General features: G+C 32.3%; 1 protein-coding gene across 5 annotated transcripts in view; it reads left to right on the forward strand.

The window, feature by feature from the left end:
* The window catches only part of ODR4 (odr-4 GPCR localization factor homolog), a 29448-nt gene extending 10234 nt beyond the window's left edge, over positions 1 to 19214 (forward strand). For all 5 annotated transcript variants that reach the window (XM_074322248.2, XM_074322250.2, XM_074322247.2 and 2 more), the window contains exons 6-15: positions 472 to 578; positions 1674 to 1710; positions 2469 to 2609; positions 3312 to 3407; positions 4217 to 4282; positions 8640 to 8768; positions 9458 to 9546; positions 12478 to 12665; positions 17573 to 17683; positions 18916 to 19214. In XM_074322248.2, coding sequence (XP_074178349.2) covers positions 472 to 578; positions 1674 to 1710; positions 2469 to 2609; positions 3312 to 3407; positions 4217 to 4282; positions 8640 to 8768; positions 9458 to 9546; positions 12478 to 12665; positions 17573 to 17683; positions 18916 to 18983 — 1032 coding nt within the window. In that variant the 3' untranslated portion in view covers positions 18984 to 19214. The remainder of the gene's footprint in view (positions 1 to 471; positions 579 to 1673; positions 1711 to 2468; positions 2610 to 3311; positions 3408 to 4216; positions 4283 to 8639; positions 8769 to 9457; positions 9547 to 12477; positions 12666 to 17572; positions 17684 to 18915) is intronic.
* Positions 19215 to 22620: the final 3406 nt, after the last annotated feature.

A 22620-nucleotide genomic window follows, 5' to 3' on the forward strand; every position in this document is an offset into this window, starting at 1 on the left:
TACATTTATGTCACTGTTTCTGATTTTTTTCACTTTTATGTTGTTACTGTATTTTATGTGTTCTGATATATTTCCTTATATCTTTTGTGGCTTTAAATATTAAATGGGTGACTGCTCAAATTTTGTAAGTTAAAAATCACTTGTCATTTCTCATTCTAATTAAAATAAAGTGTTTATTCTATACTTCACCCAAATGTTAATTGCCCAAAATTAATTTTTCATGTCTAGTTGATTCTTAATGACAGTGAATTATATTTTTCCATTTAAAACCCAATTTCTATATTTCCCTAAAAATGAGATGCAAGTGGTTAATAATTAGTTTTACTCTTTCTTTTGAAGAAAAATTTAATGATAGAATCATGGAATTTTAAAGCTAAATGGAGGCTTCAAGATATTATAATTGTCCTTTTGTGCACTCACTTTTCTTGTTAAATTTTGCATTCAGTTGGTGTGTGTTTTCCTCTCTTTCAGCTAGTATTTGCTGTGGAAAAATCTATGAGTAAAAAGAGACTGTGGAATTTCACAGAGGAGGAAGTCTCAGAACGAGTGACGCTTCACATTTGCTCTTCTACAAAAAAGTATCTTTTATTTAAGTGTTTATGTTTTAAAGCATACAATACCAAAATAATGTTCCTGCAAGTTTTTTCCCCTAACATTTATTTAAAAATCATTTAAAAAAATAGGGATCGTTTGTAAGTTTTTCTGTAAATAACACATAATGAGGACTGCCAATAATATTAGGTTGGTACACAAGTAATTGCAGTTTTTGCAGTTTTTATTTTAAACTGCAATTACTTTTGCACCAACCCAATAGTAATAATGGTTGTTAATCCTGTGTCAAGGTTTGAAAACAGTTTGAGAAAGGTGGCAAGGACTGGGAATTCTGAACTCTTTATTAGCCACCAACCCCTGTACATTGAAGCACAATCGGTCCCGTACAGAAAAGGAGACACCTAACTGACAGGCAAAGTAATATTTTTATTATGTTAAATTTTTACCTCCAACTGCTCTAGATAAAATATTCAATGCAAAGCACAGGTGCACTGAGCTGGACGGTTAGGACAGCCAAGAACTTTTTATGTCTTGGCCAAGATCAAGTGACACTAAAAGCCTGTTATAAGGCCTCCTTAGCTTCTTTCCTCTACATCTTGCAAGGGCAAGAGTGCTTCCCGAGCAAGAAGCAGCCTCTCTGGGGGAATGAAGCAATACAAGTGTCCAGTGAATTAGGACTTGCAGAAGACAAAATTCAAAAAGTGACCATTCCTGCAGAAGCTGGGCTTTTAACTTCTTTGGTTTTTAAGTAGAGTGTTATATGTACACAACCTTTGACCCAATAAACATTCTCAGGCTTGACTCTATTCAAAACAGCATTCCTGTTATTATAGAGGATGTATATTTGAGAAAAGTTTTACAGGTACTTTCATTCTATTGTGATTAGCAGGATTTATAAGCAGTGGGAAATAGTTTAAAGCACCACAAGTACTGTGGTCAGAGCAGTTTATACAAACATGTATTTGTACAAAGACATACGTGTGTACATAACTTTGCATAAAGTGTGGTATGATTTGGTAAAAACTCTTGGATGCATGCACTTTATTTTTGTTTGTGATTGTTTATTTTTTTTTGATTATCAAGAATTCTTTTTTGGTCATTTCTATCCTTAATTGTTAAAGAATACTTTGTCGAACTTACGATATCCACGATCCAAAGGTAAGAAAAAGATTGCTCCTTAAAGATTTTTCTGTGTTGCAAACTATTTTTAAAATATAAATTCAATTCTTTATTTAGGTTTAATAGTTTTCAATGCTATCGCTTGCTATTGATGTTCACAACCACCTATAGTATTTTTTTTTAAAATATGGTTAATTTCATTACAGGCAAGGAAAATTTATGGGTTTTTTAAATTGTTAAAATATTTTTGTTAAGCTCCCCCTGCCTTATTTATGTGTTTAGTACTATGTTTGAGAGGCTGCTAGTAAAACTGTGTGGGCTTTGGTAACTACAGTGCCTAGTAAGCAAGCTACTATATCTGCTGAATCCATACTAACCTTTTACTAAGGTGTCTAAAAGCAAGGTGAAAAAGTAACTTGGCTGTATTCTGTTAGCAAGGATAGGACAGAAAGGAGAACATCTGGTAATCACTCGGGGATTATTTGCTTCATATCGGAAGCTACAGATACGAACTAGAGGACCAGAGGACATGTCAATTCTAATCATGGACCACGTGATCCTTTTTCAGCCTACGGCTGGGAAAGGGAGTTGCTAAGTTCAGTATCCTGAACATGACTGAACTTACATGCATGCTTTATTTTTATTGAGTTCTAACCTTTTGCCCTTTGATGAAAGGCCAAATTGTTAGCTATCAGTTTGTGTGAGGTATTAGGTTGTATATATTATGTTTTATTGATTCATGTATTTTACCTGTATCACACGTTTTACATTTTTTTCTCCTTTCCTCGCTGCTGAAGAGTTCAGCAAAACCAGCAGATTGGAAGTATCAAAGTGGACTATTAACTTCCTGGCTTTCTTTAGAGTGTACAGTTCATATTAACATTCACATCCCACTGTCTACTACTTCTGCAAGCTATACTCTGGAGAAAAATACAAAGGTATCAGGGTAAAATGAATTTTCTTTACTGATTGTGAAATAGGTAATGTGCTTCAGCCAGATTAGAAATTTAGAGGTGGGACAATGTCATAATACTAATATATTTAGCATAATAGGTGCTCCATAAATATTTAATTACCACGATGTTATATACACTTATTAAATATAGTTATGTAAAATATAATTATGTAAGAAGATACAGTTTGGTCTTTTTACTTTCTCTTGGTCTTTAGTTTTATTTTTCCTTTTCCAGTTCCTTTTTAAAATTTCTATGCTATTCTTTTGTTCATATCTGATTTATCTTTGCTCCTGTTGAAGGAGGTAAATGGAAATTGCTATCTTTTTCTCATTACTGTATTATATATTTGTTTGAGGCTCTTTCTCTTTTTCACATTTTTTAAAGATAATGGGAATTACTGAATCTTATTCGACTACGGTCATGTAGTTATTAAGCCTCCTAAGTCTGTGCTATGAATGTTAGTTTGGGATAAAGGCTAGAAAAACTATTATTAAATATGGGTGAGTTTCCAAAAATTGGGGCTACACTTTTTTGTTGTTTATGAGAAGACTGAGATTAAATACCACATTACTGATACTTAGAGATTTTTACTATTTTAGTGTATTAGGTGGAAAAGTAGACTCTAAGGAGTTTAATTGAGATGCTTTTGTATCTGAAAGTTATCCATGTTGTGTTTCTTTTAAGAATGGACTTGCACGTTGGGCCAAGCAAATAGAGAACAGTGTTTACTTGATTAATGGCCAAGTTAAAGCTGAAGATTGTGATCTACTAGAAGGACAGGTGAGTTAAGAGAAAATCATCTTACTTAAGAAATTGTGCTTTAGGAAAAATAAAAGATGACTTTTCTTTAGTTCTTTGGTTCTTGCCTTCATGAAAACAGTTTTCATGCACTTCTTATTCCTAAGGTCTTTTAAAGTAAAGGGCAAATGTTTTTCTCAGAAAATGATACAAGATTATTTCTGAAATAGTTGGAATACTGAAACCTGAAAAAGAGAATGCCATCTAAATTCCATCTAATTTCCAAATTGTAAACTGCTTACTTAAAACTAAAAGGCATGTGTTCTGCCCTGATAGCAGTGTAAAGACTGAGTTTGGCCATTTTATGGGTCTATACGGGCTTCTAAATTAGCTTTGATCTGAAGAGAAACACTGATGATCTCTCCTTTTAGAGCAAGGGTGAGCGAACTTTATTTAAAAAACCAAATGGGAAATATTTTAGACTTTGCAAGCCATGTGGTCTCTTGCAACTATTTAGCTGATGTTGTAGCATGAAAACAGCCACAAACAGTATGTAAATGGGTGATCTTGGTTGTGTTCCAGTAAAACTTTATTTATAAAGACTGATGGTAGTCTGGATTTGACCCATAAACCATAGTTTGCCAATCTTTAAAGTAATAAAAGTAGGGAATTAATGACTTCTAAGAGTACACATTACTGATACAGAATATTCAGTCACATGTCTATAGAAAAATCTAAAATAAAACAAATAATAAGACTCTTTTTCCTCTAAGTTACTTAGTATACATAGAGTAGTTCTTGAATTGTATGTTCCACTTCAATCTCAATCTAGTTTTTTAATCTTTTTCCAGAAAAAATCTCGAGGAAATGCTCAAGTGACTAGTCATCCTTTTGATGTCACAGTGCTGACGCAATTGGTAAATATTTTTAAATCCTACTTATCTAAAATACATTATTTTTTAGAATAACAATAATTAAATTGTTTCTATTTTTATGTTTATAATTAAGAGGCAAAGAATTTTAGAGATATAAGAGACTGTTAAAAAAATGTCTAGTTCTAGGAAAGTTATTCCCAAGAAATACTATTTTAAAACATTTCAGGTCTTTTGGCCCAAGGCTATTAAAATTTAACATAAAGTAGATAACAATTAAAAAGTTTTTGTATGCATGGATACATACGTGTGCGCATATGCATACATTTATGAATGTGTGTGTATAATATTTTGGGTTGTATGTTTTGTGGGCAAAGTAGTAATTCTTAGCACTTTAAAAGTAAAAGATGTGTGCACAGGTGTGCCAAGATTTGTCATATACTTCATTTGAAGTAGATTTATATTTCCTCTGATTTGATAAATCACACAGTATTAACAAGTTTTATATTTTTATATGGTTATTTTAAGTTACACATCTCTTGAGAAATTAAAAGTTGGATATCTTAAAGAATAAAAAGTTAAAGCCACTAACTATTCCTAAAAGTATGCACGCTTTTGATTTTACCCTCCTTGAAACGATCCTTGAGAACAGACTAGAAAACTTTTCCTTCCAATATTATACTGGAAATGTAAACAGAAGTATTACCAGGACTTGTATATTTTTTTAACGAATGAAATAAACTTCTGAGGATGTTTTAATTTCTTGTTCTTCTCTGTTTAGCAGTAGAGCATTACTAAATTGTCATTGAGTTTATGCCACTCAACATGAGTTCTCAATTTGTCTTCTCAATACCTTAAAAGTATTTTTAATCTTTTTCTACTTCCTTTTGATTTTAGAACTGTCCTTTGTGTTAAGGCTATTCTTCTACCTATATGCTTTTCACTGTATGCTTACATGACCTCTTTGTTTATGAAACAATTCTGTTAAAATTTTTTTAGTGATAAAACTGCAATTGGTAGATGTGTAGAGTGGAACTATCTACAGAAGAGTGGACAATAATATCATAAGAGATAATTTATTGTGATGATGTTCAATATTTTATAGTGTAGTATATTTTTGTCAATCATTCCACTGATCAGCCAGCTGGAAACTTTAAAATGACCAGTATATAAGCAGTCAATAAGTATTTGATGCTACTTTCCTCCCACTTAGCTTCCATCAAGTTTTATTGATTTTTTTTCTTTGCGGTGTTAAGCTCATCTTTTATTTTTGTTATAGTCCCACTGCCATTAACCTTACAACATTATTTTACCTACATTATTTCAAGTAAATCTCTCTCCATCTACTCATTCTTGTCCAAAGTGATTCTTTCTCGGAAAATCCTGATACCTTTGTTTGTATATATCTTGGTATAGCTTCCATATTTCTAATCTATCCTGCATATAACTTCAGATTATTCTTTCAGAATTGCAGTTTGCATTCATTGACTTGTTCATTTACTTACTGGTTTTTTTTCAAAAAATATTTATTGAGTGTGTATAAGGGTCAAACACTGATTGTGTTATTCTCCTTCCTTAAAATTCCTTAATTGTTCTATATTGACTAGTTAGAAAAGTGTACTTCAAGGCTCTTCATAGCCTTAGAGTGTGTTTTCATTATTTTCTAATTTACTATTCTAGAAATATGCTTTCTATGCCTTTAAAATTCTGTGTATTTCTTGAGCCATGTGTCTTGCCAGTGCCATCTTTTCTCTGTCATCCAGACTGTCAGAATCTTATGTGGACATTAAGATCTAGCCCAAATGCTAGTACTTCTGTAAGGTTTTTTTGGTCACCATAACCAGAGGGATCTTTCCTTTTCGAAAATACCATTACCACTATCATAGAATTTCTTCCACTTATGAACAAGTTAGTTTCCCAGTGGCTTTTCGTAAGCCAGTTTGTTCCTAAATCCAAAGAAACCAGGAGGAGTTGACATTTGTAGAATTCAGATATATTTCCACCAAAACGAATGAGCCAGTCCTTATATTAATATCGTTTAAAAACTCTTCTCCTTGGTGTGTGTGTGTATGTAATTTTTTATAGAGTCTAGTCCATTTTGGCAGACAATGCCCTAACTTGTATCATATATATGTCATAAATGTATTGTGTACTACAAAGTGTGTATTATAACTTGGATATTAAATATGTAAAGTAGGGCATTATTTTCCAAAATGCAATGGTCTCACCTATAGTACAGTTCTGCGTAGTGGATGAGGGGACTCCATTGCTCCTCCTCATCCCCACGGTGGTTGTATTAATGATCTCTACAAGTATCATAGGAAGCTTATTCCAGGTAAAGTATTAGCATTGTCACTCTGCTGCTTGGTTTGATGATAGACATATTTTGAACAGACCTGAAACCTTTTGAACTATTTGGTCTATCACAGATTTTTTTACCAGTAAGATCTCGATTGTAAGTTTCAATTCTTTAAACAAAGTAGCCTTTGCCTGAATTATATTAACTATCCGTGCTCCATATTGAAGTCAATCGATTTCTTCACCATTTTCCTCATCACTTCCTGATTGTTCTTCGTTGCGCGCACACACACACACACACACACACACACACACAGTTAGCTCTGTTCACAAGTTGGATGGTTTAGTTTTGTTCTTCAGAGTTGATCCTATTGTAGAATGGTTTATTCCAGGTGTACTTAGCACATATTTTTTTGTGTCCATTTTTTTTTTAATCATGATTTTTATTTCTATTGTGATTTTATAGGCCTCTAGTAGTACTTTCAATGTTTCAGTGCTCTCCTTGTTTTGGCACTTATTAAAATGATGAGGTTAAACATGTCTGTGAAACATCTCAAAACCAAGAATGAACTTAAACTGAAGAAAAATGGGACTCTGAGATAAAAATGACAGCTTATAACCACTGATATCATTTTCTGGTACAGGCTTGCTTGACTTGCTTTTTTTCCTGTCGTGGAGCATATAACATTACTTTCAGTCTATGAGTTGAGAGTGTATAAGTAAATGAGTGTCTATACATTGTTTGTAATTTTACCATGTTTATCACATGTTGCTTTGTATTCCAGTTTTTTGTGTGCAAATCTTATATTGCATACCTTCAAACTCCTACCAGCATGTCTTACTTATACATCTTTTCATTTTAATAGTTGAGTATTCTGCAAATAATATATTTTTAGTGAATATATTGATTGCATATTGGCACTTTAGATGGTTGTATTAGTAAGAAAAAATTTAGATGTAGTTATGTTTAATTTCAGACTACATTCAAAATACTCACAAAATAATATATAGTGCTATGTATTGTCATAAATAGCATTAAGCGATTTTTAGAAAAAATAATCGGGACCTAAATAAATAATGAATAACGATGTTTCATTCTTCTTTGAATACTCAAAGTAAAATACATTTCCCTCAATCTCTAACATAGTCACTGGTCCACATAAATATAATCATTGTTTGGTTCAACACCATGATTCTAATGAACTATCAACAAAGATAAAGATTTTGTGTATGCAACATTTGTGATAAACATTAACTTCTAATATATCAAATTTAATGTGTAACTATTACAACTGCTATTAGAAGTAATTCATTTTACTGACAGGACATCAGCAAAAATTTCAAAATAGTAACTCAATGGAAAATAATACCAGGACAGTTACATAATACCATTTTTAGGAAACATTTTTAAATGGAATAGAGTAAGTAACTAATGTGTTACATTACTTACATTGTAACTAATGCAACAAGGTACATCTTGTAGACATTTCTGCCTGTATGTCTGTCCTTGCTTGGTAAAGAGGGATTTGGGGAATAACCCTTAACTCATCAGAGCTCTTCCCCCTTTTATTATATATTCAGTTTGTAAAGATGCTAATTCTGGCTCAGTGGGGTTGTGGAGATACTAAGTATGATTAATGATTTCTGTGTGGGCAAACCATAAAGATGAAAGCTATTTGTATTGGTTGAATAATATGTTTGCTAAGTTTACCTCTTAGAACTGTATAAGATCATGGGAGAGACAAATGCTAGTTAAACATGTTGAGCATCCATTGGAAGATCTTTAATAGTCAGAACCACCTGTTCAAGGCAGAAAGACTGAAAAGATGGGTGCAGTTGGGCACCTGATGATCACCCTGAATACAGGGTCTGATTACTGGACACACAGGCCAACTTGTGGCTCTTAGAATAAGAGAAAGATGAAGACTTTTTGATCATTTATGGTGAATATTTTCAAACACTTGGTTCAGTAAAAACTTCCTTCCCACTTTATGAAATGGCTTCTATAATGTTTAAATGTCTTATATAGTTAATAATATAGTTCATGTAATTAGCAATGATGTAATATTGGGCATGGGAACTGAAACTGATTTTTGTCTTTCAGCTTCTGAATTCCGACCACAGATCCACAGCCACAGTCCAGATCTGCAGCGGCTCTGTAAACCTTAAGGGCACTGTGAAATGCAGAGCTTTCATTCATAGCAATAAACCCAAGGTGAAAGACGCAGTGCAGGTACAAAAGGATTGGCTGGTATATGAAAAACAGAAGCAAGTTAGCGAAACGTTCAAAAATCCTAAAATTTTATCTTTTTCAATCTCAGATTTCAGAATTATTAATTTGATATTAACTAATAAAGGCCCAATCTGTTGTGCAGTCCAATTATACCATGAAATTGGTCCTCAAATTTTCATATGTATTTTATGCCTTTTTTGAAAAGATGATTACACGTGTTTATTAAGTGTTCCACGGTTATGACATATTAGTACGTTTGAAATCATTTTTTCTGAGGGAAATTGCACTTTTAAATAACAGGAAAAGTATTCAAGGCACAATTATTAGGTAGTGATCTATAATCAATATAATTCAGAAATTTCAAAAATGATGACTGGCACTTTTGTGATAGTTATACATTTCCTAATTTGGAACACTAGCATTATTTGTTTACATGTAAAAGTTCATTAATTCATTTGGTTTTAATTTACTATTTAGATGAGGTAGGCAATTTTGCTTTTAAACTATTAATGTTTTCATCAGCATGTTAAATAAATGTACATTTTTAAAAAGGAATGATGTACCAGTTATTTTAGTGGACATGATTATACAGGGAAACCAATTATGTGAGGGTTTTTTGGTAATAAAATAATACAAATCTAAAGTAACAGATTTCATTTCTTACGGTAATTTGTTTTGTTTTTCCACAGGCAGTGAAGAGGGATATATTGAATACAGTTGCTGATCGTTGTGAAATACTTTTTGAGGATCTGCTTTTGAATGAAATTCCAGAAAAAAAAGTTATGAGTATAAAATTAAGTACTTTTTTTGTATGTGATCAATTGATATGGTGTCAAGATAAAATAGCTGTCACCTTTTATAACTACCTGTAGCTATCTTTTATAACAATATGTCATCTTTTACTTTTCTCATTGAATGATAATGTTTCAGTTGTCACCTTCAAAAATGTTTGTGAAGATCTTATAATAACAAATAACCCTGAAGTTCTGCCCACTAATAATGTATAGTTTTGCTGAGACATGAATTGGAATCTTACATGCAGCAATTGGGTTGAGATTTTTGTTTTGCCAACTATGTGAAACCTGGCCCCTTAGCCACCCAGTCAGCCTAGCAGCGTCATCTCATTGTGGCTTTGTTTTTGCTACTTGACTTTGTGTGTAATAGAGCTCTTGTGGTGTTAAATATTCCTTTACTTTCTGAGCAACAGTACAGTTACAACTGAACTGTGAATTTTAGGATTTTCAATGACATGAGGCTATATCCACCATTAATACCAAATATGTACCTTGTCACATTACATACTAACACATTAGTTACATATTCGATTCCATTTTAAAATGCTTCGTAAAAATGGTATTATATAACTGTCCTGGTATTATTTTATATATATTAGTATTTTGAAATTTTATGATGTCCCATCAGTAAAATGAATTACTTCTGATAGCAGTAGTGATAGTTGCACATTAAATTTGATATCGTAGAAGTTAATGTTTATCACCTAAGCCCAAATTTTTCAAAAATGAAAAAATATTTTTCGCTGTAATTGAGTGGCTTTTGATGCCAATGGGAAGAGATGAGGCTGTAGTTTGGTAGAAAGAACAAAGATTGAAGTTCTTCGGTTCTTTGTCTACTTTGACACTAGTGGAATGACTTCAGGCAAATGATTCATCCAATCTAAGCACCCATTATATTACGTGGAAAACAGGTTACAGTAGCTGCTTTTTGAAGCTGTGAGATTAAGTAAGATGGTATTTTTAAAGCCCCTAATACAAGTTGGTAAGTCAAGCCCTCAGTAAGTGGTGGTTCCTAATTTCAATGTGTGGACAATTTACGTGCTACAGTACAAATTGCAGTAATATGAGTTTACAGCTAGGAGGCACTCTGGTCAAAGAGTAGAATTATTCTTCCAGTTAAGAAAACAAGGAAATAAGCAGAATCTGGCAGGAATACATAATTTAAGTCATTGCATTTCCTGTGACACTTAAGACATTCTTCATCTTCTGTTTGTGGTTATATAAAGCTACCACTAGTTTCTTGACAAGGAAGTGTAGGTTACTTATCAAAGTGAGCCCTATTTTTCTACTTGGTCTATACATTGGTAGCTTTTTAAATCATATCCATTGCTAAAAGAGTTGTTCTTTACACAAAAATCTTTATTTTTTGTTGTTGTTTTTATTTATTGATTCATTGATTGATTTTTTTTTCAATTACATTTGACATTCAGTATTAATTTCAGGTATACAGCATAGTAGTTAGATGTTTATATAATTTACAAAGTGATCCCACCGATTAATACCCACCTGGCACCATACATAGTTGTTGCAACATTATTGACTATATTCTCTATGCTGTATTTTGCAGCCTCGTGACTATTTTGTAACTACCAATTTGTACTTCTTAATCCCTTCCCCTTTTTCACCCAAGCCCCAACACCCCTCCCATCTGGCAACCATCAATTTGTTCTCTGTATCTGAGTCTGTTTCTGTTTTGCTTTATCCTTTATTTTGTTCTTTGGAGTCTACATATATGTGAGATCAGATGATATTTGTCTTTCTCTGTCTGACTTATTTCACTTAGCATAATACCCTGTAGGTCCATCCATGTTGTTGAATACACAAAGTCTTTATCTTTGTTGATAGTTCATTAGATCATGGTGTTGAACCAAACAATAATTGTATTTATGTGGAACAGTGACTACGTTAGAGATTGAGCGAAATGTATTTTACTTTGAGTATTCAAAGAAGAATGAAACATCGTTATTCATTATTTATTTAGGTCCAGATTATTTTTCTAAAAATTACTTAACGCTGTTTATGACAATATGTAGCATAATGTTGCCCCAGAAATATTAATTCTAGTTTACAGCATTTTGTATGTCTAATTATCAGATACTCATTAAGCATTTACTCTGTTGAAGGCAATATGATACACACAAATCCATGACCAGATTTCTTTCCTCAAGAAGCCTATAATCCTATTTGGAAGACAGACTGTGCATGCATTATTAATTATGCAGAGCATATAATAGGTCATAAGAGTAACTCAGAACTTAATGACCAGAATAATAAATATTAGTAATAAGAACGGGTAAAGGGAAAATGAAAAGATAGCAAGATGGCGTTGGTAGGGAGGTGAGTATACAACACGTACATCTTGATGTCCTACACATGCTTGATATTGGGGCTGAGTAGCATCGAGTAAGGTAAAGTCAGTGATGAGATTGTTTTGTACATACACTACAAAAATGTATGCTATTACGTCCTATAGACTTGATGTAGCTGGGCCACTAATTTGGCTCCAAACTTGCATAGAGAAGGGAAAAACTTATTTACAAAATTCAGTACTTGTAAAGTTAAAGCAAACAAGGAGAACAACAATTTCTGAGACCAGGGAAAAAATTTTCTCCTACTGTAAATATTCCGTAGATAGTATAGGACAGTGGATAATACAAGCACATATAATCGACAATGTCCTCACAATGAAGGCAGTCACAAGTTTCTGTTTCATGGGATTATCTTTTAGGTCCCTTGCCAGGGCTGTTGAGGTGAAGCAGGATTCAGTAAGAGCAATTTTGTGCCAGATCAATTAGAAAATGAAAATACCTTTTAGATTTTATTACTATTGGTATATGATGCTTTCATATACTTATATAGATCATTGATACCAGTGACAGACCTATCTAAATATTGATAATGTTTTTTCTCCTTTTAGATTCTGAAAATGAGTTTCACATCCTCCCTCACCGAGTTTTTGTCCCCATTCCGGGATCCACTGTAATGTTATGTGATTATAAATTTGGCGATGAGTCAGCTGAAGAAATCAGAGACCATTTTATAGAGATGTTAGATCATAGGATTCAAATTGAAGATTTGGAAATTGCAGAGGAAATCAACACAGGTAATTATGTGATGTTATTTAGGAACCTGATTAAACTACTGCTAAGGTTACCTGAGACTCCTAGTTTAAATACCATGTCTTTCGATTTTCCTAAAGGTGGTTCTATTCGACACTTGGGAGGCATTTAAAAATGTGTCTGTTTTATTTCTACATGCAGTCAGTGTTTTCCTGGAAAACTGTACCAAAATTTAAGATACTTCAGGTTTTTCCAATCTACAAAGTACATCTTCATAAAGCAAGTTTATTCTTAAATGGGTGGAAATACATAATTTTAAGGTCATTTCTTTTATTATAAGAGAAGTTTTCTCAAAATCCATTATCTTAGATTAATTATTTGGTTAAGTATGATATCACAAAATTTTTTTAAATACTTTATTAAATATCTTCTTTATAGGATTTGCCTTTATTTTCTTCTCCCCTTCATATAATTGGGATACTAAGCTGATATGGTCAGTTCCAAAAATTAGATCAAGAGTGTTTTTATAGAGCATAGATTTGCCATACTATCTAAATGTATAACACATTTTCTTCCCTTACCCATCACTTTCACATTTGACCTTACATTTTGAAGGGCTGTTCTTTTTTGTTTTGTTTTTTGATTTGTTTTTGTTTCTAGTGAGAGCAGGGTATGAAAACATGTCTATAAATAAATGTGTATGAGTATGACAGTTTTCCTGAAACATTTAAAATTATGTGATAAAAGTAATTATTTGCAAATATTAGTGATATTGAGTACATAGCCACTTATCAATCTTGAGATTTCTGATATAGTAGAAAATCTTTAGGTTACCTTTGAACATGGGTGTTTATGAAATTTCAATATGACAATTTTTAAGTACTTTTTCTAATTCTAATTTCTTAATTATTTCTCTGCTTTTCTATGCCCTTTTTTTGAATCTTAAATAAAGCTCAACTGAGTGATTGATTGATTGATTGATTACTATTTGTTGATTACCTATTATACATTAGGCATTAGGGTTCTAGAGGTCATATATGTAGTTCTGACTCTCAAGAAGCTCAAAGTATAGTGAGAAATACAAAGAAATGGGTTATTCTAAAACAATGTGATTAGTTCTATAATAGAGGTACGAATGGAAAATTATCAGAACATTTAGCACAGGCCCTATCGCTGTGAAGGACTCAGGGAACGCTTCTCAGAGCAGGTGACATTTGAGTTCATTTTGAAGGCTGAATACAGAAGAAACTCTAGGCTTTTTAGGAATTGAACACACATCAAATGTGTTGTGGCCATGAATATGACTGGTCTAGAGTTATATTTGTTGAATTAAAAGGAATGATTTAATAATTAGTGTATTTTTAATGGCAAAATAACAGCATTCCCAAATTATGGGATAGGGTACAAATGTAAGCATTTTAATAGAAAAATTAAGTGCTTTTACATAAACATCCTATTGGTTTAGAATTTTATTCACTTATTCATTCACTCATTTACTCATTCATTCATTAATTTACTTGAAAATATTTGAGGAGCATTTGAAATCTTGCTTCCTGGTGTATGTCGTTAGTTTGACTCAAATAAACTCTTACAAAAATGCAAAAAAATAAAGAAAAATTTAGATGCATAATTTTACCAAGATAGGATGTTGACTGAGTCCAGGTCTGTCACTTACAGCTGTATAATCTTAAACCTTGTTAAGCTTGGATTGTCCTATTAACCTTAGATTCTTTTGGAGTTGATACGAGAATTTAGTAAAAATATTAGGGAGAAGACTTTCTAAACAGAAAGAGATACATAAATGCAGCTTGATATTAATGAGAATTATTATAAGACTTTAAAATAATTACTCTCCTGAATTATAATGAAAAACATTAATGTTAAAATATGAAAGTAATGTTTTATAGTGTGCATGGATTTTCCTAAATATTTGAAATTAGTGTTTTCATGCAAAATAAATGATAAAAAGTGGAGTTCATATGTTTAAATTAAAAAAATTAAAAAATCAATTACTATACATTTAGTAATGTTAAACTTGCTATAATTATCTGGCTTTATTTTCTAAGTATTTGATGTTATTATTTGCTTGATTATTATTTAATTATTTCTGTTGTATAATATAGTTGCCAAGTAGTTGCTATGTTTAAAACACATATTTTGCCAAGTAAGTATCTTAAAATAACATACTTTTAAATGACTTAATAAGGGATGAAGAATAATTTGTTTGTCAAAATGATTCATTTAAGGTGAGGGTTAACTATGGCTTTAAAATTTCTTAGATGCATTAGTCATCTTGTCATAGATATTAGCTTAATAATTCAGATGTACTTCATGCTAAAAATTTGGAGACACACCTTTAAAAATCTGATGAAACTCATCTTTATGAATTCTGTCTTGATATCTGAGTTGAAATTAATTTTTGTTGTTTGGTTAAACGTTGATAATTTAATTATAAAGAAAATGTAATACTGAAGATGTATTTTTTTAAGCTAAATCAGTAACTATGGTGAAATCTCATTAATTTAGTGTTCAGGGATGCAGAAGACAACTAACCAAAGAGTTCAAGTCCTAACATTTCATTTCAAGCTTTTTTAAATAGTCCTGCCTACCTATCAACAGCTTGGAATGAAATCGAACACATGTACAACTTTGCATGCATTTGTCAGGGCCCTTGTTTTCTCTTTTGTTGACAGTTGATTAAGAAGGTTATTTTCTTAGCATGATTAATTTAGGATTTGTCTAAGTTAAAATTACCTGATTTGCAGGAATGGTTAAGATCTAATTTCCTGTTGAATTATGTTACTTACATTTGAATTTCAGATAACATGTTAAAATATTGGTAAAATAACATAGTGTCTGAGATTTGAATTAAAAGCCTACCGGCCCCCACCAAAAACAAATACAAGTAAGTTGTTATGACAAGTCCTTTTCATCCTTGGGAAATGCTCTGCTTCTGTAAAATTACCTTGAATTGGTATCAAAAAACTGGATTTTTTATGACATATTTTAAAATGGAAGTAGCAGAGCAATGAAATGCAATGTCTTTTTGTATAGAAGCAAATTATTTGTGCAGAGGACTTGACCTACTAGAGCATGACCTTCACATATAACAAGTCAGTATTAAATGTGTAAGTAATATATCATGACAAATAAAACCATTTTTGTGCTCCTTATATACACGTACTCAAGTAAGAATATTCTTGTAACAAATAGGTGTAATTTATGCATCATCCACTATTTTTGTTTATTTGTTATCTGATATGAGGTTTTTAGTGCCCAAAGAGAAAGCTTTTTAGCAGTGATATTTGCTAATAGAAAAGCCAAAGTGTGTGTGTGTGTGTGTGTGTGTGTGTGTGTGTGTGTGTGTGTGTTAGCATGAATAAAGTTGCACTGACCATTCAACTTTTATACCTGTAGATGAAGTTGCAGAAATGTGAAGCTGGTGGGCTGATGTAGTGTAGAACTAAGGTGTTCTGGCCATTGAAAAAACTAGAAGCTATGGACATATAGGAGACCGAATATTCTAGAGACAGTTCATAATAAAAATTTGTTTGCCTTTGTGACTGATTTGATACAGGGCGTAGGGAAAAAAGAGTGTTTTGTGTATGTTTGCTTGTTTTTAAAATATTTTAATCATATGCTCAAAAAGGATGAAAAAGAATGGTGGTTCTCTTGATTCTGATGAGGTAAATACTAAGGATTATGTCTGAAAATGAGCAAATTTTTCTTCATGGGAAATTGATGAAAAGTAGGCAGTTTTTTCTTTTTCCTTCATCCATTTTGGTACCATAGACATCTATTTCAGTAAGTTACGTGTCATCCTTGTGGGCCTGTGCTAGTATATTAGGATACACACATGTCTATAAGGACATTTTAAATTCAAACAATAGGCTCTTTTGCTTTGAATTTAAACAGTAGTATTTACTGTCTCTCACTACTGTGTGGTTCTCTTTCCCCCTTTGTAAATAAAGGGATAAACATGAAGTAGTTGCTTTCAAACATAGTTCCGTAGAGTTCTTGCAAACCACACTCTACTGCCACCTCTGAACATCTGTTTTACATAGTGGAATTTTCCATCAGACTCTTTAGCACGGGGCGGGGTGGGGGTCTGTGTGCTCTCTAAGGATGTTTTCAGTTCAAACACTTTTAATCGGTATTAAATTTAGCTAGGCTAACACACACAAATTATTGTCAGCATAATGAAGTAGAAAGAAAACTTGTATTTGAATTGTCAGCCTGCTGCCCATGGCCCTCAAATGTGCACCTACCTCATCAGGTTTTATTTTCTATCTGTAAAATGAGCTAATATGCTTGTCTTGCTTAACATTGAGTTGTTTTAAGGTCAAATTTTTGATCATATTTTGCTTGTATATTTCATATTTACATTAGATCAAAAATCAGCAACCTTTTTCTGTTTCTGGGGCCAAATAGTTAATATTTTAGACTTTGTGGGGCACATAAGGTCTGGCCCATGTGCTATAAGTTTGGCCCATCAGCTGCAGTTTCCTGATCCTGGCTTTTATTAATATCTAATTATTTGAAATTATAAACTGCCAAAACCAACAATAAGAATGATAGAAGTTAATCCCAATTGAGAGTAAAGGTTACTCTGTTCCTATATAGTTTGATATTTGGTATCAGTTTATCTCTACTACTGTATAGTAAACAAATTATAACTTGTGGGAGTCATTTGGAACTGGCTTTATGACTCTCTAATTTCATTTGGTTATAAAACCACATAACGTATTTAAAAAATTATGTCAGTTTCATATAGTCCATGAAATACAATTTACCTGCTTTTATTAATGAGCAAATTCAATGTTATGAAAAAGTCAAGTTGAAAGAAACTGGAGTTCATTGTGTATGTTCGTTATAATGTTGTTCTTTAAAACTCATTTTAAAATGGTAATTATTATTTTATTTAGGATTTATGATTATTGTCCTCTTGCAGCTTGTGTGAGTTCCTCTATGAATACTGAAGCTTCATTGGACAACACAGACGATGAACAACCAAAACAACCAATTAAAACTACAATAGTATTGAAAATTCAGCACAACTTAGGTATTTTATTTCTTTGTAACATTGAAAAGATGGTATTTGGGATTTGAGATTTTTCATTTAAAATTATTTCGTTTTACTTTACTTAAAAGTTCTAGATTACATCATGTTTATTGAGCATTATGGAAAGTGCTAGGCCCTGGAGATAGAAAGATTTACCAATAATACATTATCCCAAAAATCACACTTCCTGTTAATTTTTTTGGGTGTTTCAGAAGAAAAACATGTTTTCAGAAGAAAATCTTTTTGGAAGTCTATTTAGTATGGTAGGGCCCATGTTTTCCAAACTGGTGTCCCCAGAATTGCTATTACAGATTTTGATATGTGTTCCATGAAAAAAGTCAAATTGAAGTCTGGTAATTTATAATGTACTTCAGTATTTTAAAGGTTCTAAGATAGTGTGCTAATCACTTTCACATTTTTCAGACTTACCGGTCAAAATACATATACACTAGCATTTAGTAGAGTGCCAATTGGAGAAATGCTTTATGAGCATTTAGATTTTTGACTGAGCCAGAGTGCTTAGTTGTTTTTCTAAGTCACTTATTCATTAGATAAACTTAAGTTAGTTAGTTACCTAAACTCATTGTATGTGTGTGTGTATGTGTATGTGTGTTTCTGTCTGGACAACTCTGGTCAGTTTTGTTATGTTTTAACTTAACAAAAATCAGGAAAAAAAATGAGTTACCAAGCTAGAGTTACTAACTCTTAAATTTTATAAGAGTACAATCTGAGTTTTTGTAATTTTCAATAACTGTTCAAATGACTTTGCATTTTAGTGATTGAGAACTACTTCACATTGGAGCTGTCCTTTTGGCTTAAGCTAAGTAGCGTGAAAGAGCTAGAGTGTCAATATAAATATTTATAGAAACCTTTTAAAGTATGTGTTAATTTTTCTCTTAGATGTGTGTGAATGCACACATGTGTGCAAGAGAGACACTTTTTTTAAATTTAAGATTTTTGTGAATTGGTGAAGTTTATGATTACCAGTCTAACCTTTGCAATCTGTTTTTTTAACTTGCTGTATTTTCCTTTAAGACTTGCTGGTTTTTAGGACATATATATGTGTGAGTGTGTGTGTGTGTGTGTGTGTGTGTGTGTGTGTGTGTGTTTTGTTGTTGTTGTTGTTGTTGTTGTTTATGCCCATATGTTACCTACATTGCAGAGCCTAGGATCAGTTAAGCCTCTCTTTGCTTATTCCATTTCCATTTGTTTTATGTTTGTTTCACTTTTAGGTGTGATTGCAGCATTTGCAGTTGTGGTCATTGCTGCGGGTATTTCCTTTCATTACTTCAGTGATTAGGGTGAGGCACAGAGAGCTTCCCGATCATCCAAGAAACGCTGACCAACGGTTATGAATAATAAAGATGCAAACAATCCATCTGCATTTAACACAGTAGCAGCCAGATCTGCTGCCATAATGCCTATTAGGTGTGTTTCTGACTAGAATGAAATCACCAACTGCCTTGTTTAGCCCTGCTTATATTGTAGGTGGCTCAGGATTCCAAAAATAAAGTTATGCATCTAGATGGAAGCTGCATGTAACAAATTATTATTGTCTATTTTTTTAAAATGTTCAGAATGGTGATTTATTTTCACAGATTTTAGTCCTCTTGATCTAGATGACGTATTCATCAGGACATGGAAAATTTGAATAGTCAGGGTTGATGACTATCTTAGTGATAGAACAACAGGAGACATTTCTACAAAGTGGGGCAACAATCTGTTGGGTAAGTTCATGCTATAGGACCTTTCTAATGTACACTCGGTTCCAAAATACTGATTGAGTTCTGATCAAGGGGTAGGAAACCTTTTCAGAGAGATTTGAATCAGAAACAATTGCCAGAAATCATGTGCTTTCTCAGGTTAGTATATCATAACTGTTATAATATATTAAATAAAACTTTTGCTTCCAGAAATACATTAGACTGGGTACTGTAAAACACCTAGATCCTGACTATAATTTACCTTTGAATGCATTAATAGACTCAAAGAAAGGAGGGGAAATCTCCAAGAACTATACCTCTATTTTTCCTTCCGCACAAAAATGAACACATTTTGAGTTGGGAATCATGAATATTACATTAAGCATACAGGGGGACTGTGGTTTCCTAGATGGCAGATACCAATTACAGCACTGCCGTACGCAGTTTGTCTCAGACCAGAAACAACAAGCTGAATCTGAATCTGAGATGCTACCCTACCCAGGAGGTTTGAGGTAGCCCTCAGTTTGTAGGACCCTATAGCTCCTGGCAGAAGCAAGATATAGGCCCAAGATTCTCATAGATGAAGATAAAGCCATATTATTTCATGACTAGAGATCACCAGGCACAAGTTGAAACTAGCAAGCATGAGAAGGAACCTATAGAAATAACGAACTTCGGATTAAATTCTCCAGGATCTCATCAACAACATACATGAGTGATGGAACCACAGGCAGATCTAAAAAAGTAAACAAATGGAACTGATAGAAGTGAGAAATATGTTACTTGAAATTAAAAACAAAAACCAAAAACCTCAGACCTGTTGGATGAATACCATATTAGACTCAGCCGAAGAGACAATGAGTAAACCTGAAGCTAGGTCTGTAGAAATGATCCAATGCACAGCGAGGAGAAATGAGGTGCTGGAAAATATAAATATTAAAGAGAAGAGAGCTATGGAGGGAAGAATTATAAAGAATTACTAGGAGGAGAGAATAGAGAGGTTGCGGGAGTGACAATATTTGAAGAGATAACAGAATTTTCCACATTTCTTAGAAAAACATGAATTCATAAATTCAGGAAGCACAATACATCCCAGTCATATACAGATAAAATTCATGCCTAAACTGAACATAATGTAACTGCAAGATATCAAACACAAGATTTTTAAAAGCAATCAAAAGGGAAAAGATCACCAATGAAGGCAAGACAGTCAAATAGTAGGTTTCTTAATGGCAACAACGTCCCCAAAAGATGGTAAAATAATGCATTCAAAATTCTGAGAAAAACTTAGAAGTTGTACCAAGCAAAACTGAAATAAAGACATGTTCAGATGAAAGAGTTTATCATTATCAGGCCTTTTGTTAAAGAAACTGCAAAAGGATAATCCCCAAGAAGAAAAATGATTCCAAAAGGTGATCTGAAATCGAAGAACTACTGAGCAAATAAAATGATAAACATGTAAATCAAAAGTGTTTGTATAAAATTGTAAACAAATGTAAAACTCAATAAACATTTTTGCAATATTAACATGGACTGTTACGATATAATTGTAAAACGACTGTAGCTTATAAAATGGGAGGACGGTGATTAAAATTAAAGTGTTCTGACATGCTTTTATTATTTCAGAAAATGGGTTAAGATATTGTTTAACTTTAAAATTATATTAAATATGTATAGTAAAATTTCAAGTGTAGCTGCTAAGAAATAGATACATGGTGAATCATTCCAAAGGAAAAGAAGTTTATGGCATAGGAAGTCAATAACTCAATACAAAAAAGGGAAGAAATTTTGGATGGGATGAGGGACAAAATTAGAAAAATAATAGAAATTAAATAATAATTAAAGTAAATATAAATAGACTGGAGCAAGTTAACCAACAGATTGCTTAGATTTTTTTTTTTTTTAAATCCAGCTATAGCCAAATAGCAAAAGAAAACTTGTAATTGTGGTGATATCAAATCAAAATTAGATTTTATGGTATGTTAAAGATGGAGAAGGCTACTAAATGGCAAAAGAATCAATTCACTATATATATATAACAGTTTTAAATTTGTACTTTATAAAATGACCTTGAAATGTGGAAACTATCGGGCTAAATCAACAAATTGAACAGCAGTGGGAGATTTCAACAGCTTTAATTATTGATAAATCAAGCAGACCAAAAAAATGACCACAGATTTGAATAATAAATATTGATTCAATGGACATTTAGAATTATCAACAATTAGAGCATATTCTTGTTAATCATTGTGTGTATTAGCAAAAATTGACCATGTACTAGGCATGAAGTAAGTCACAGTGAATTACAAAAAACTTGTATTAAATGGATAATCAGAAGTAAATTAGAGGTCAGTAATAAAGGTTATTTTCTTCCAATCATACATTTACAAGTTTAATAAAACTTCATAGATGAAAGAAGAAAACATACTTAGAACCTAATTATACGCATGACATTTGGAAGATTGGATGAAAAACATACTTACAACCTAATTATGACATTTGGAAAATTGAGTGATGCAGCAGAAACAGCACTTTGAGGGACATGGTTCTAAATTCATGAAAAAGGCTAAGTGTGCCACTTAAGAACAACAGAATGAACAATGTAGAAGTAAGAAGAAACAGGCAGTGGAAGAAATGAGTGAATTAGAAAACAAAGCTATAGAATCACAATGCCAAAGTTGTTTTCATGACACAATTAAATTGGTATAATTGAACAAGAAGAAAACAGGACACAAGTAAACAACATAAAGATTGAAAAAGGACTTCTATAGATAAAGCAGGGATGAAAATAAGAAGAGACTATCGGGAGCATCTTAATATATTTGAAAACTTAGACAAAGTAGACCATGGTCTAGAAAAATGCAATTTCTTTAAATTGGCTCAAGAAGAAATGACAAGCCAGATAGACTTATTCAATAGTTTGAATAGTAAAGTTTTTTGATAAAGGTCATCTAGATCGTGTTTACAGATGTTTTACTCTCTCAAAGACCATATTTCAACATTTTATACAAACTCTTCCAAAAAATAGATAAGAATCTGATTTTGAGGCCGGTATAACTTCTGTTGTACTAGAATCAGACATTCAATAGGAGAAAATTACTGACTAATAGCACTTACTAACACAGATGTGAACATCAAAAGCACTATTAAAAAACAATTCAGCATTATCTAAAAAAGGATAATGCAAAATGATAGTTTTGTTAAAAATCAGGAACACAACAAGGATGCCTGTTT

The sequence above is a fragment of the Rhinolophus sinicus genome, chromosome 11, assembly GCF_057876585.1.
Source record: "Rhinolophus sinicus isolate RSI-liver-muscle chromosome 11, RSI-T2T, whole genome shotgun sequence".
NCBI classification, from domain to species: Eukaryota; Metazoa; Chordata; class Mammalia; order Chiroptera; family Rhinolophidae; genus Rhinolophus; species Rhinolophus sinicus.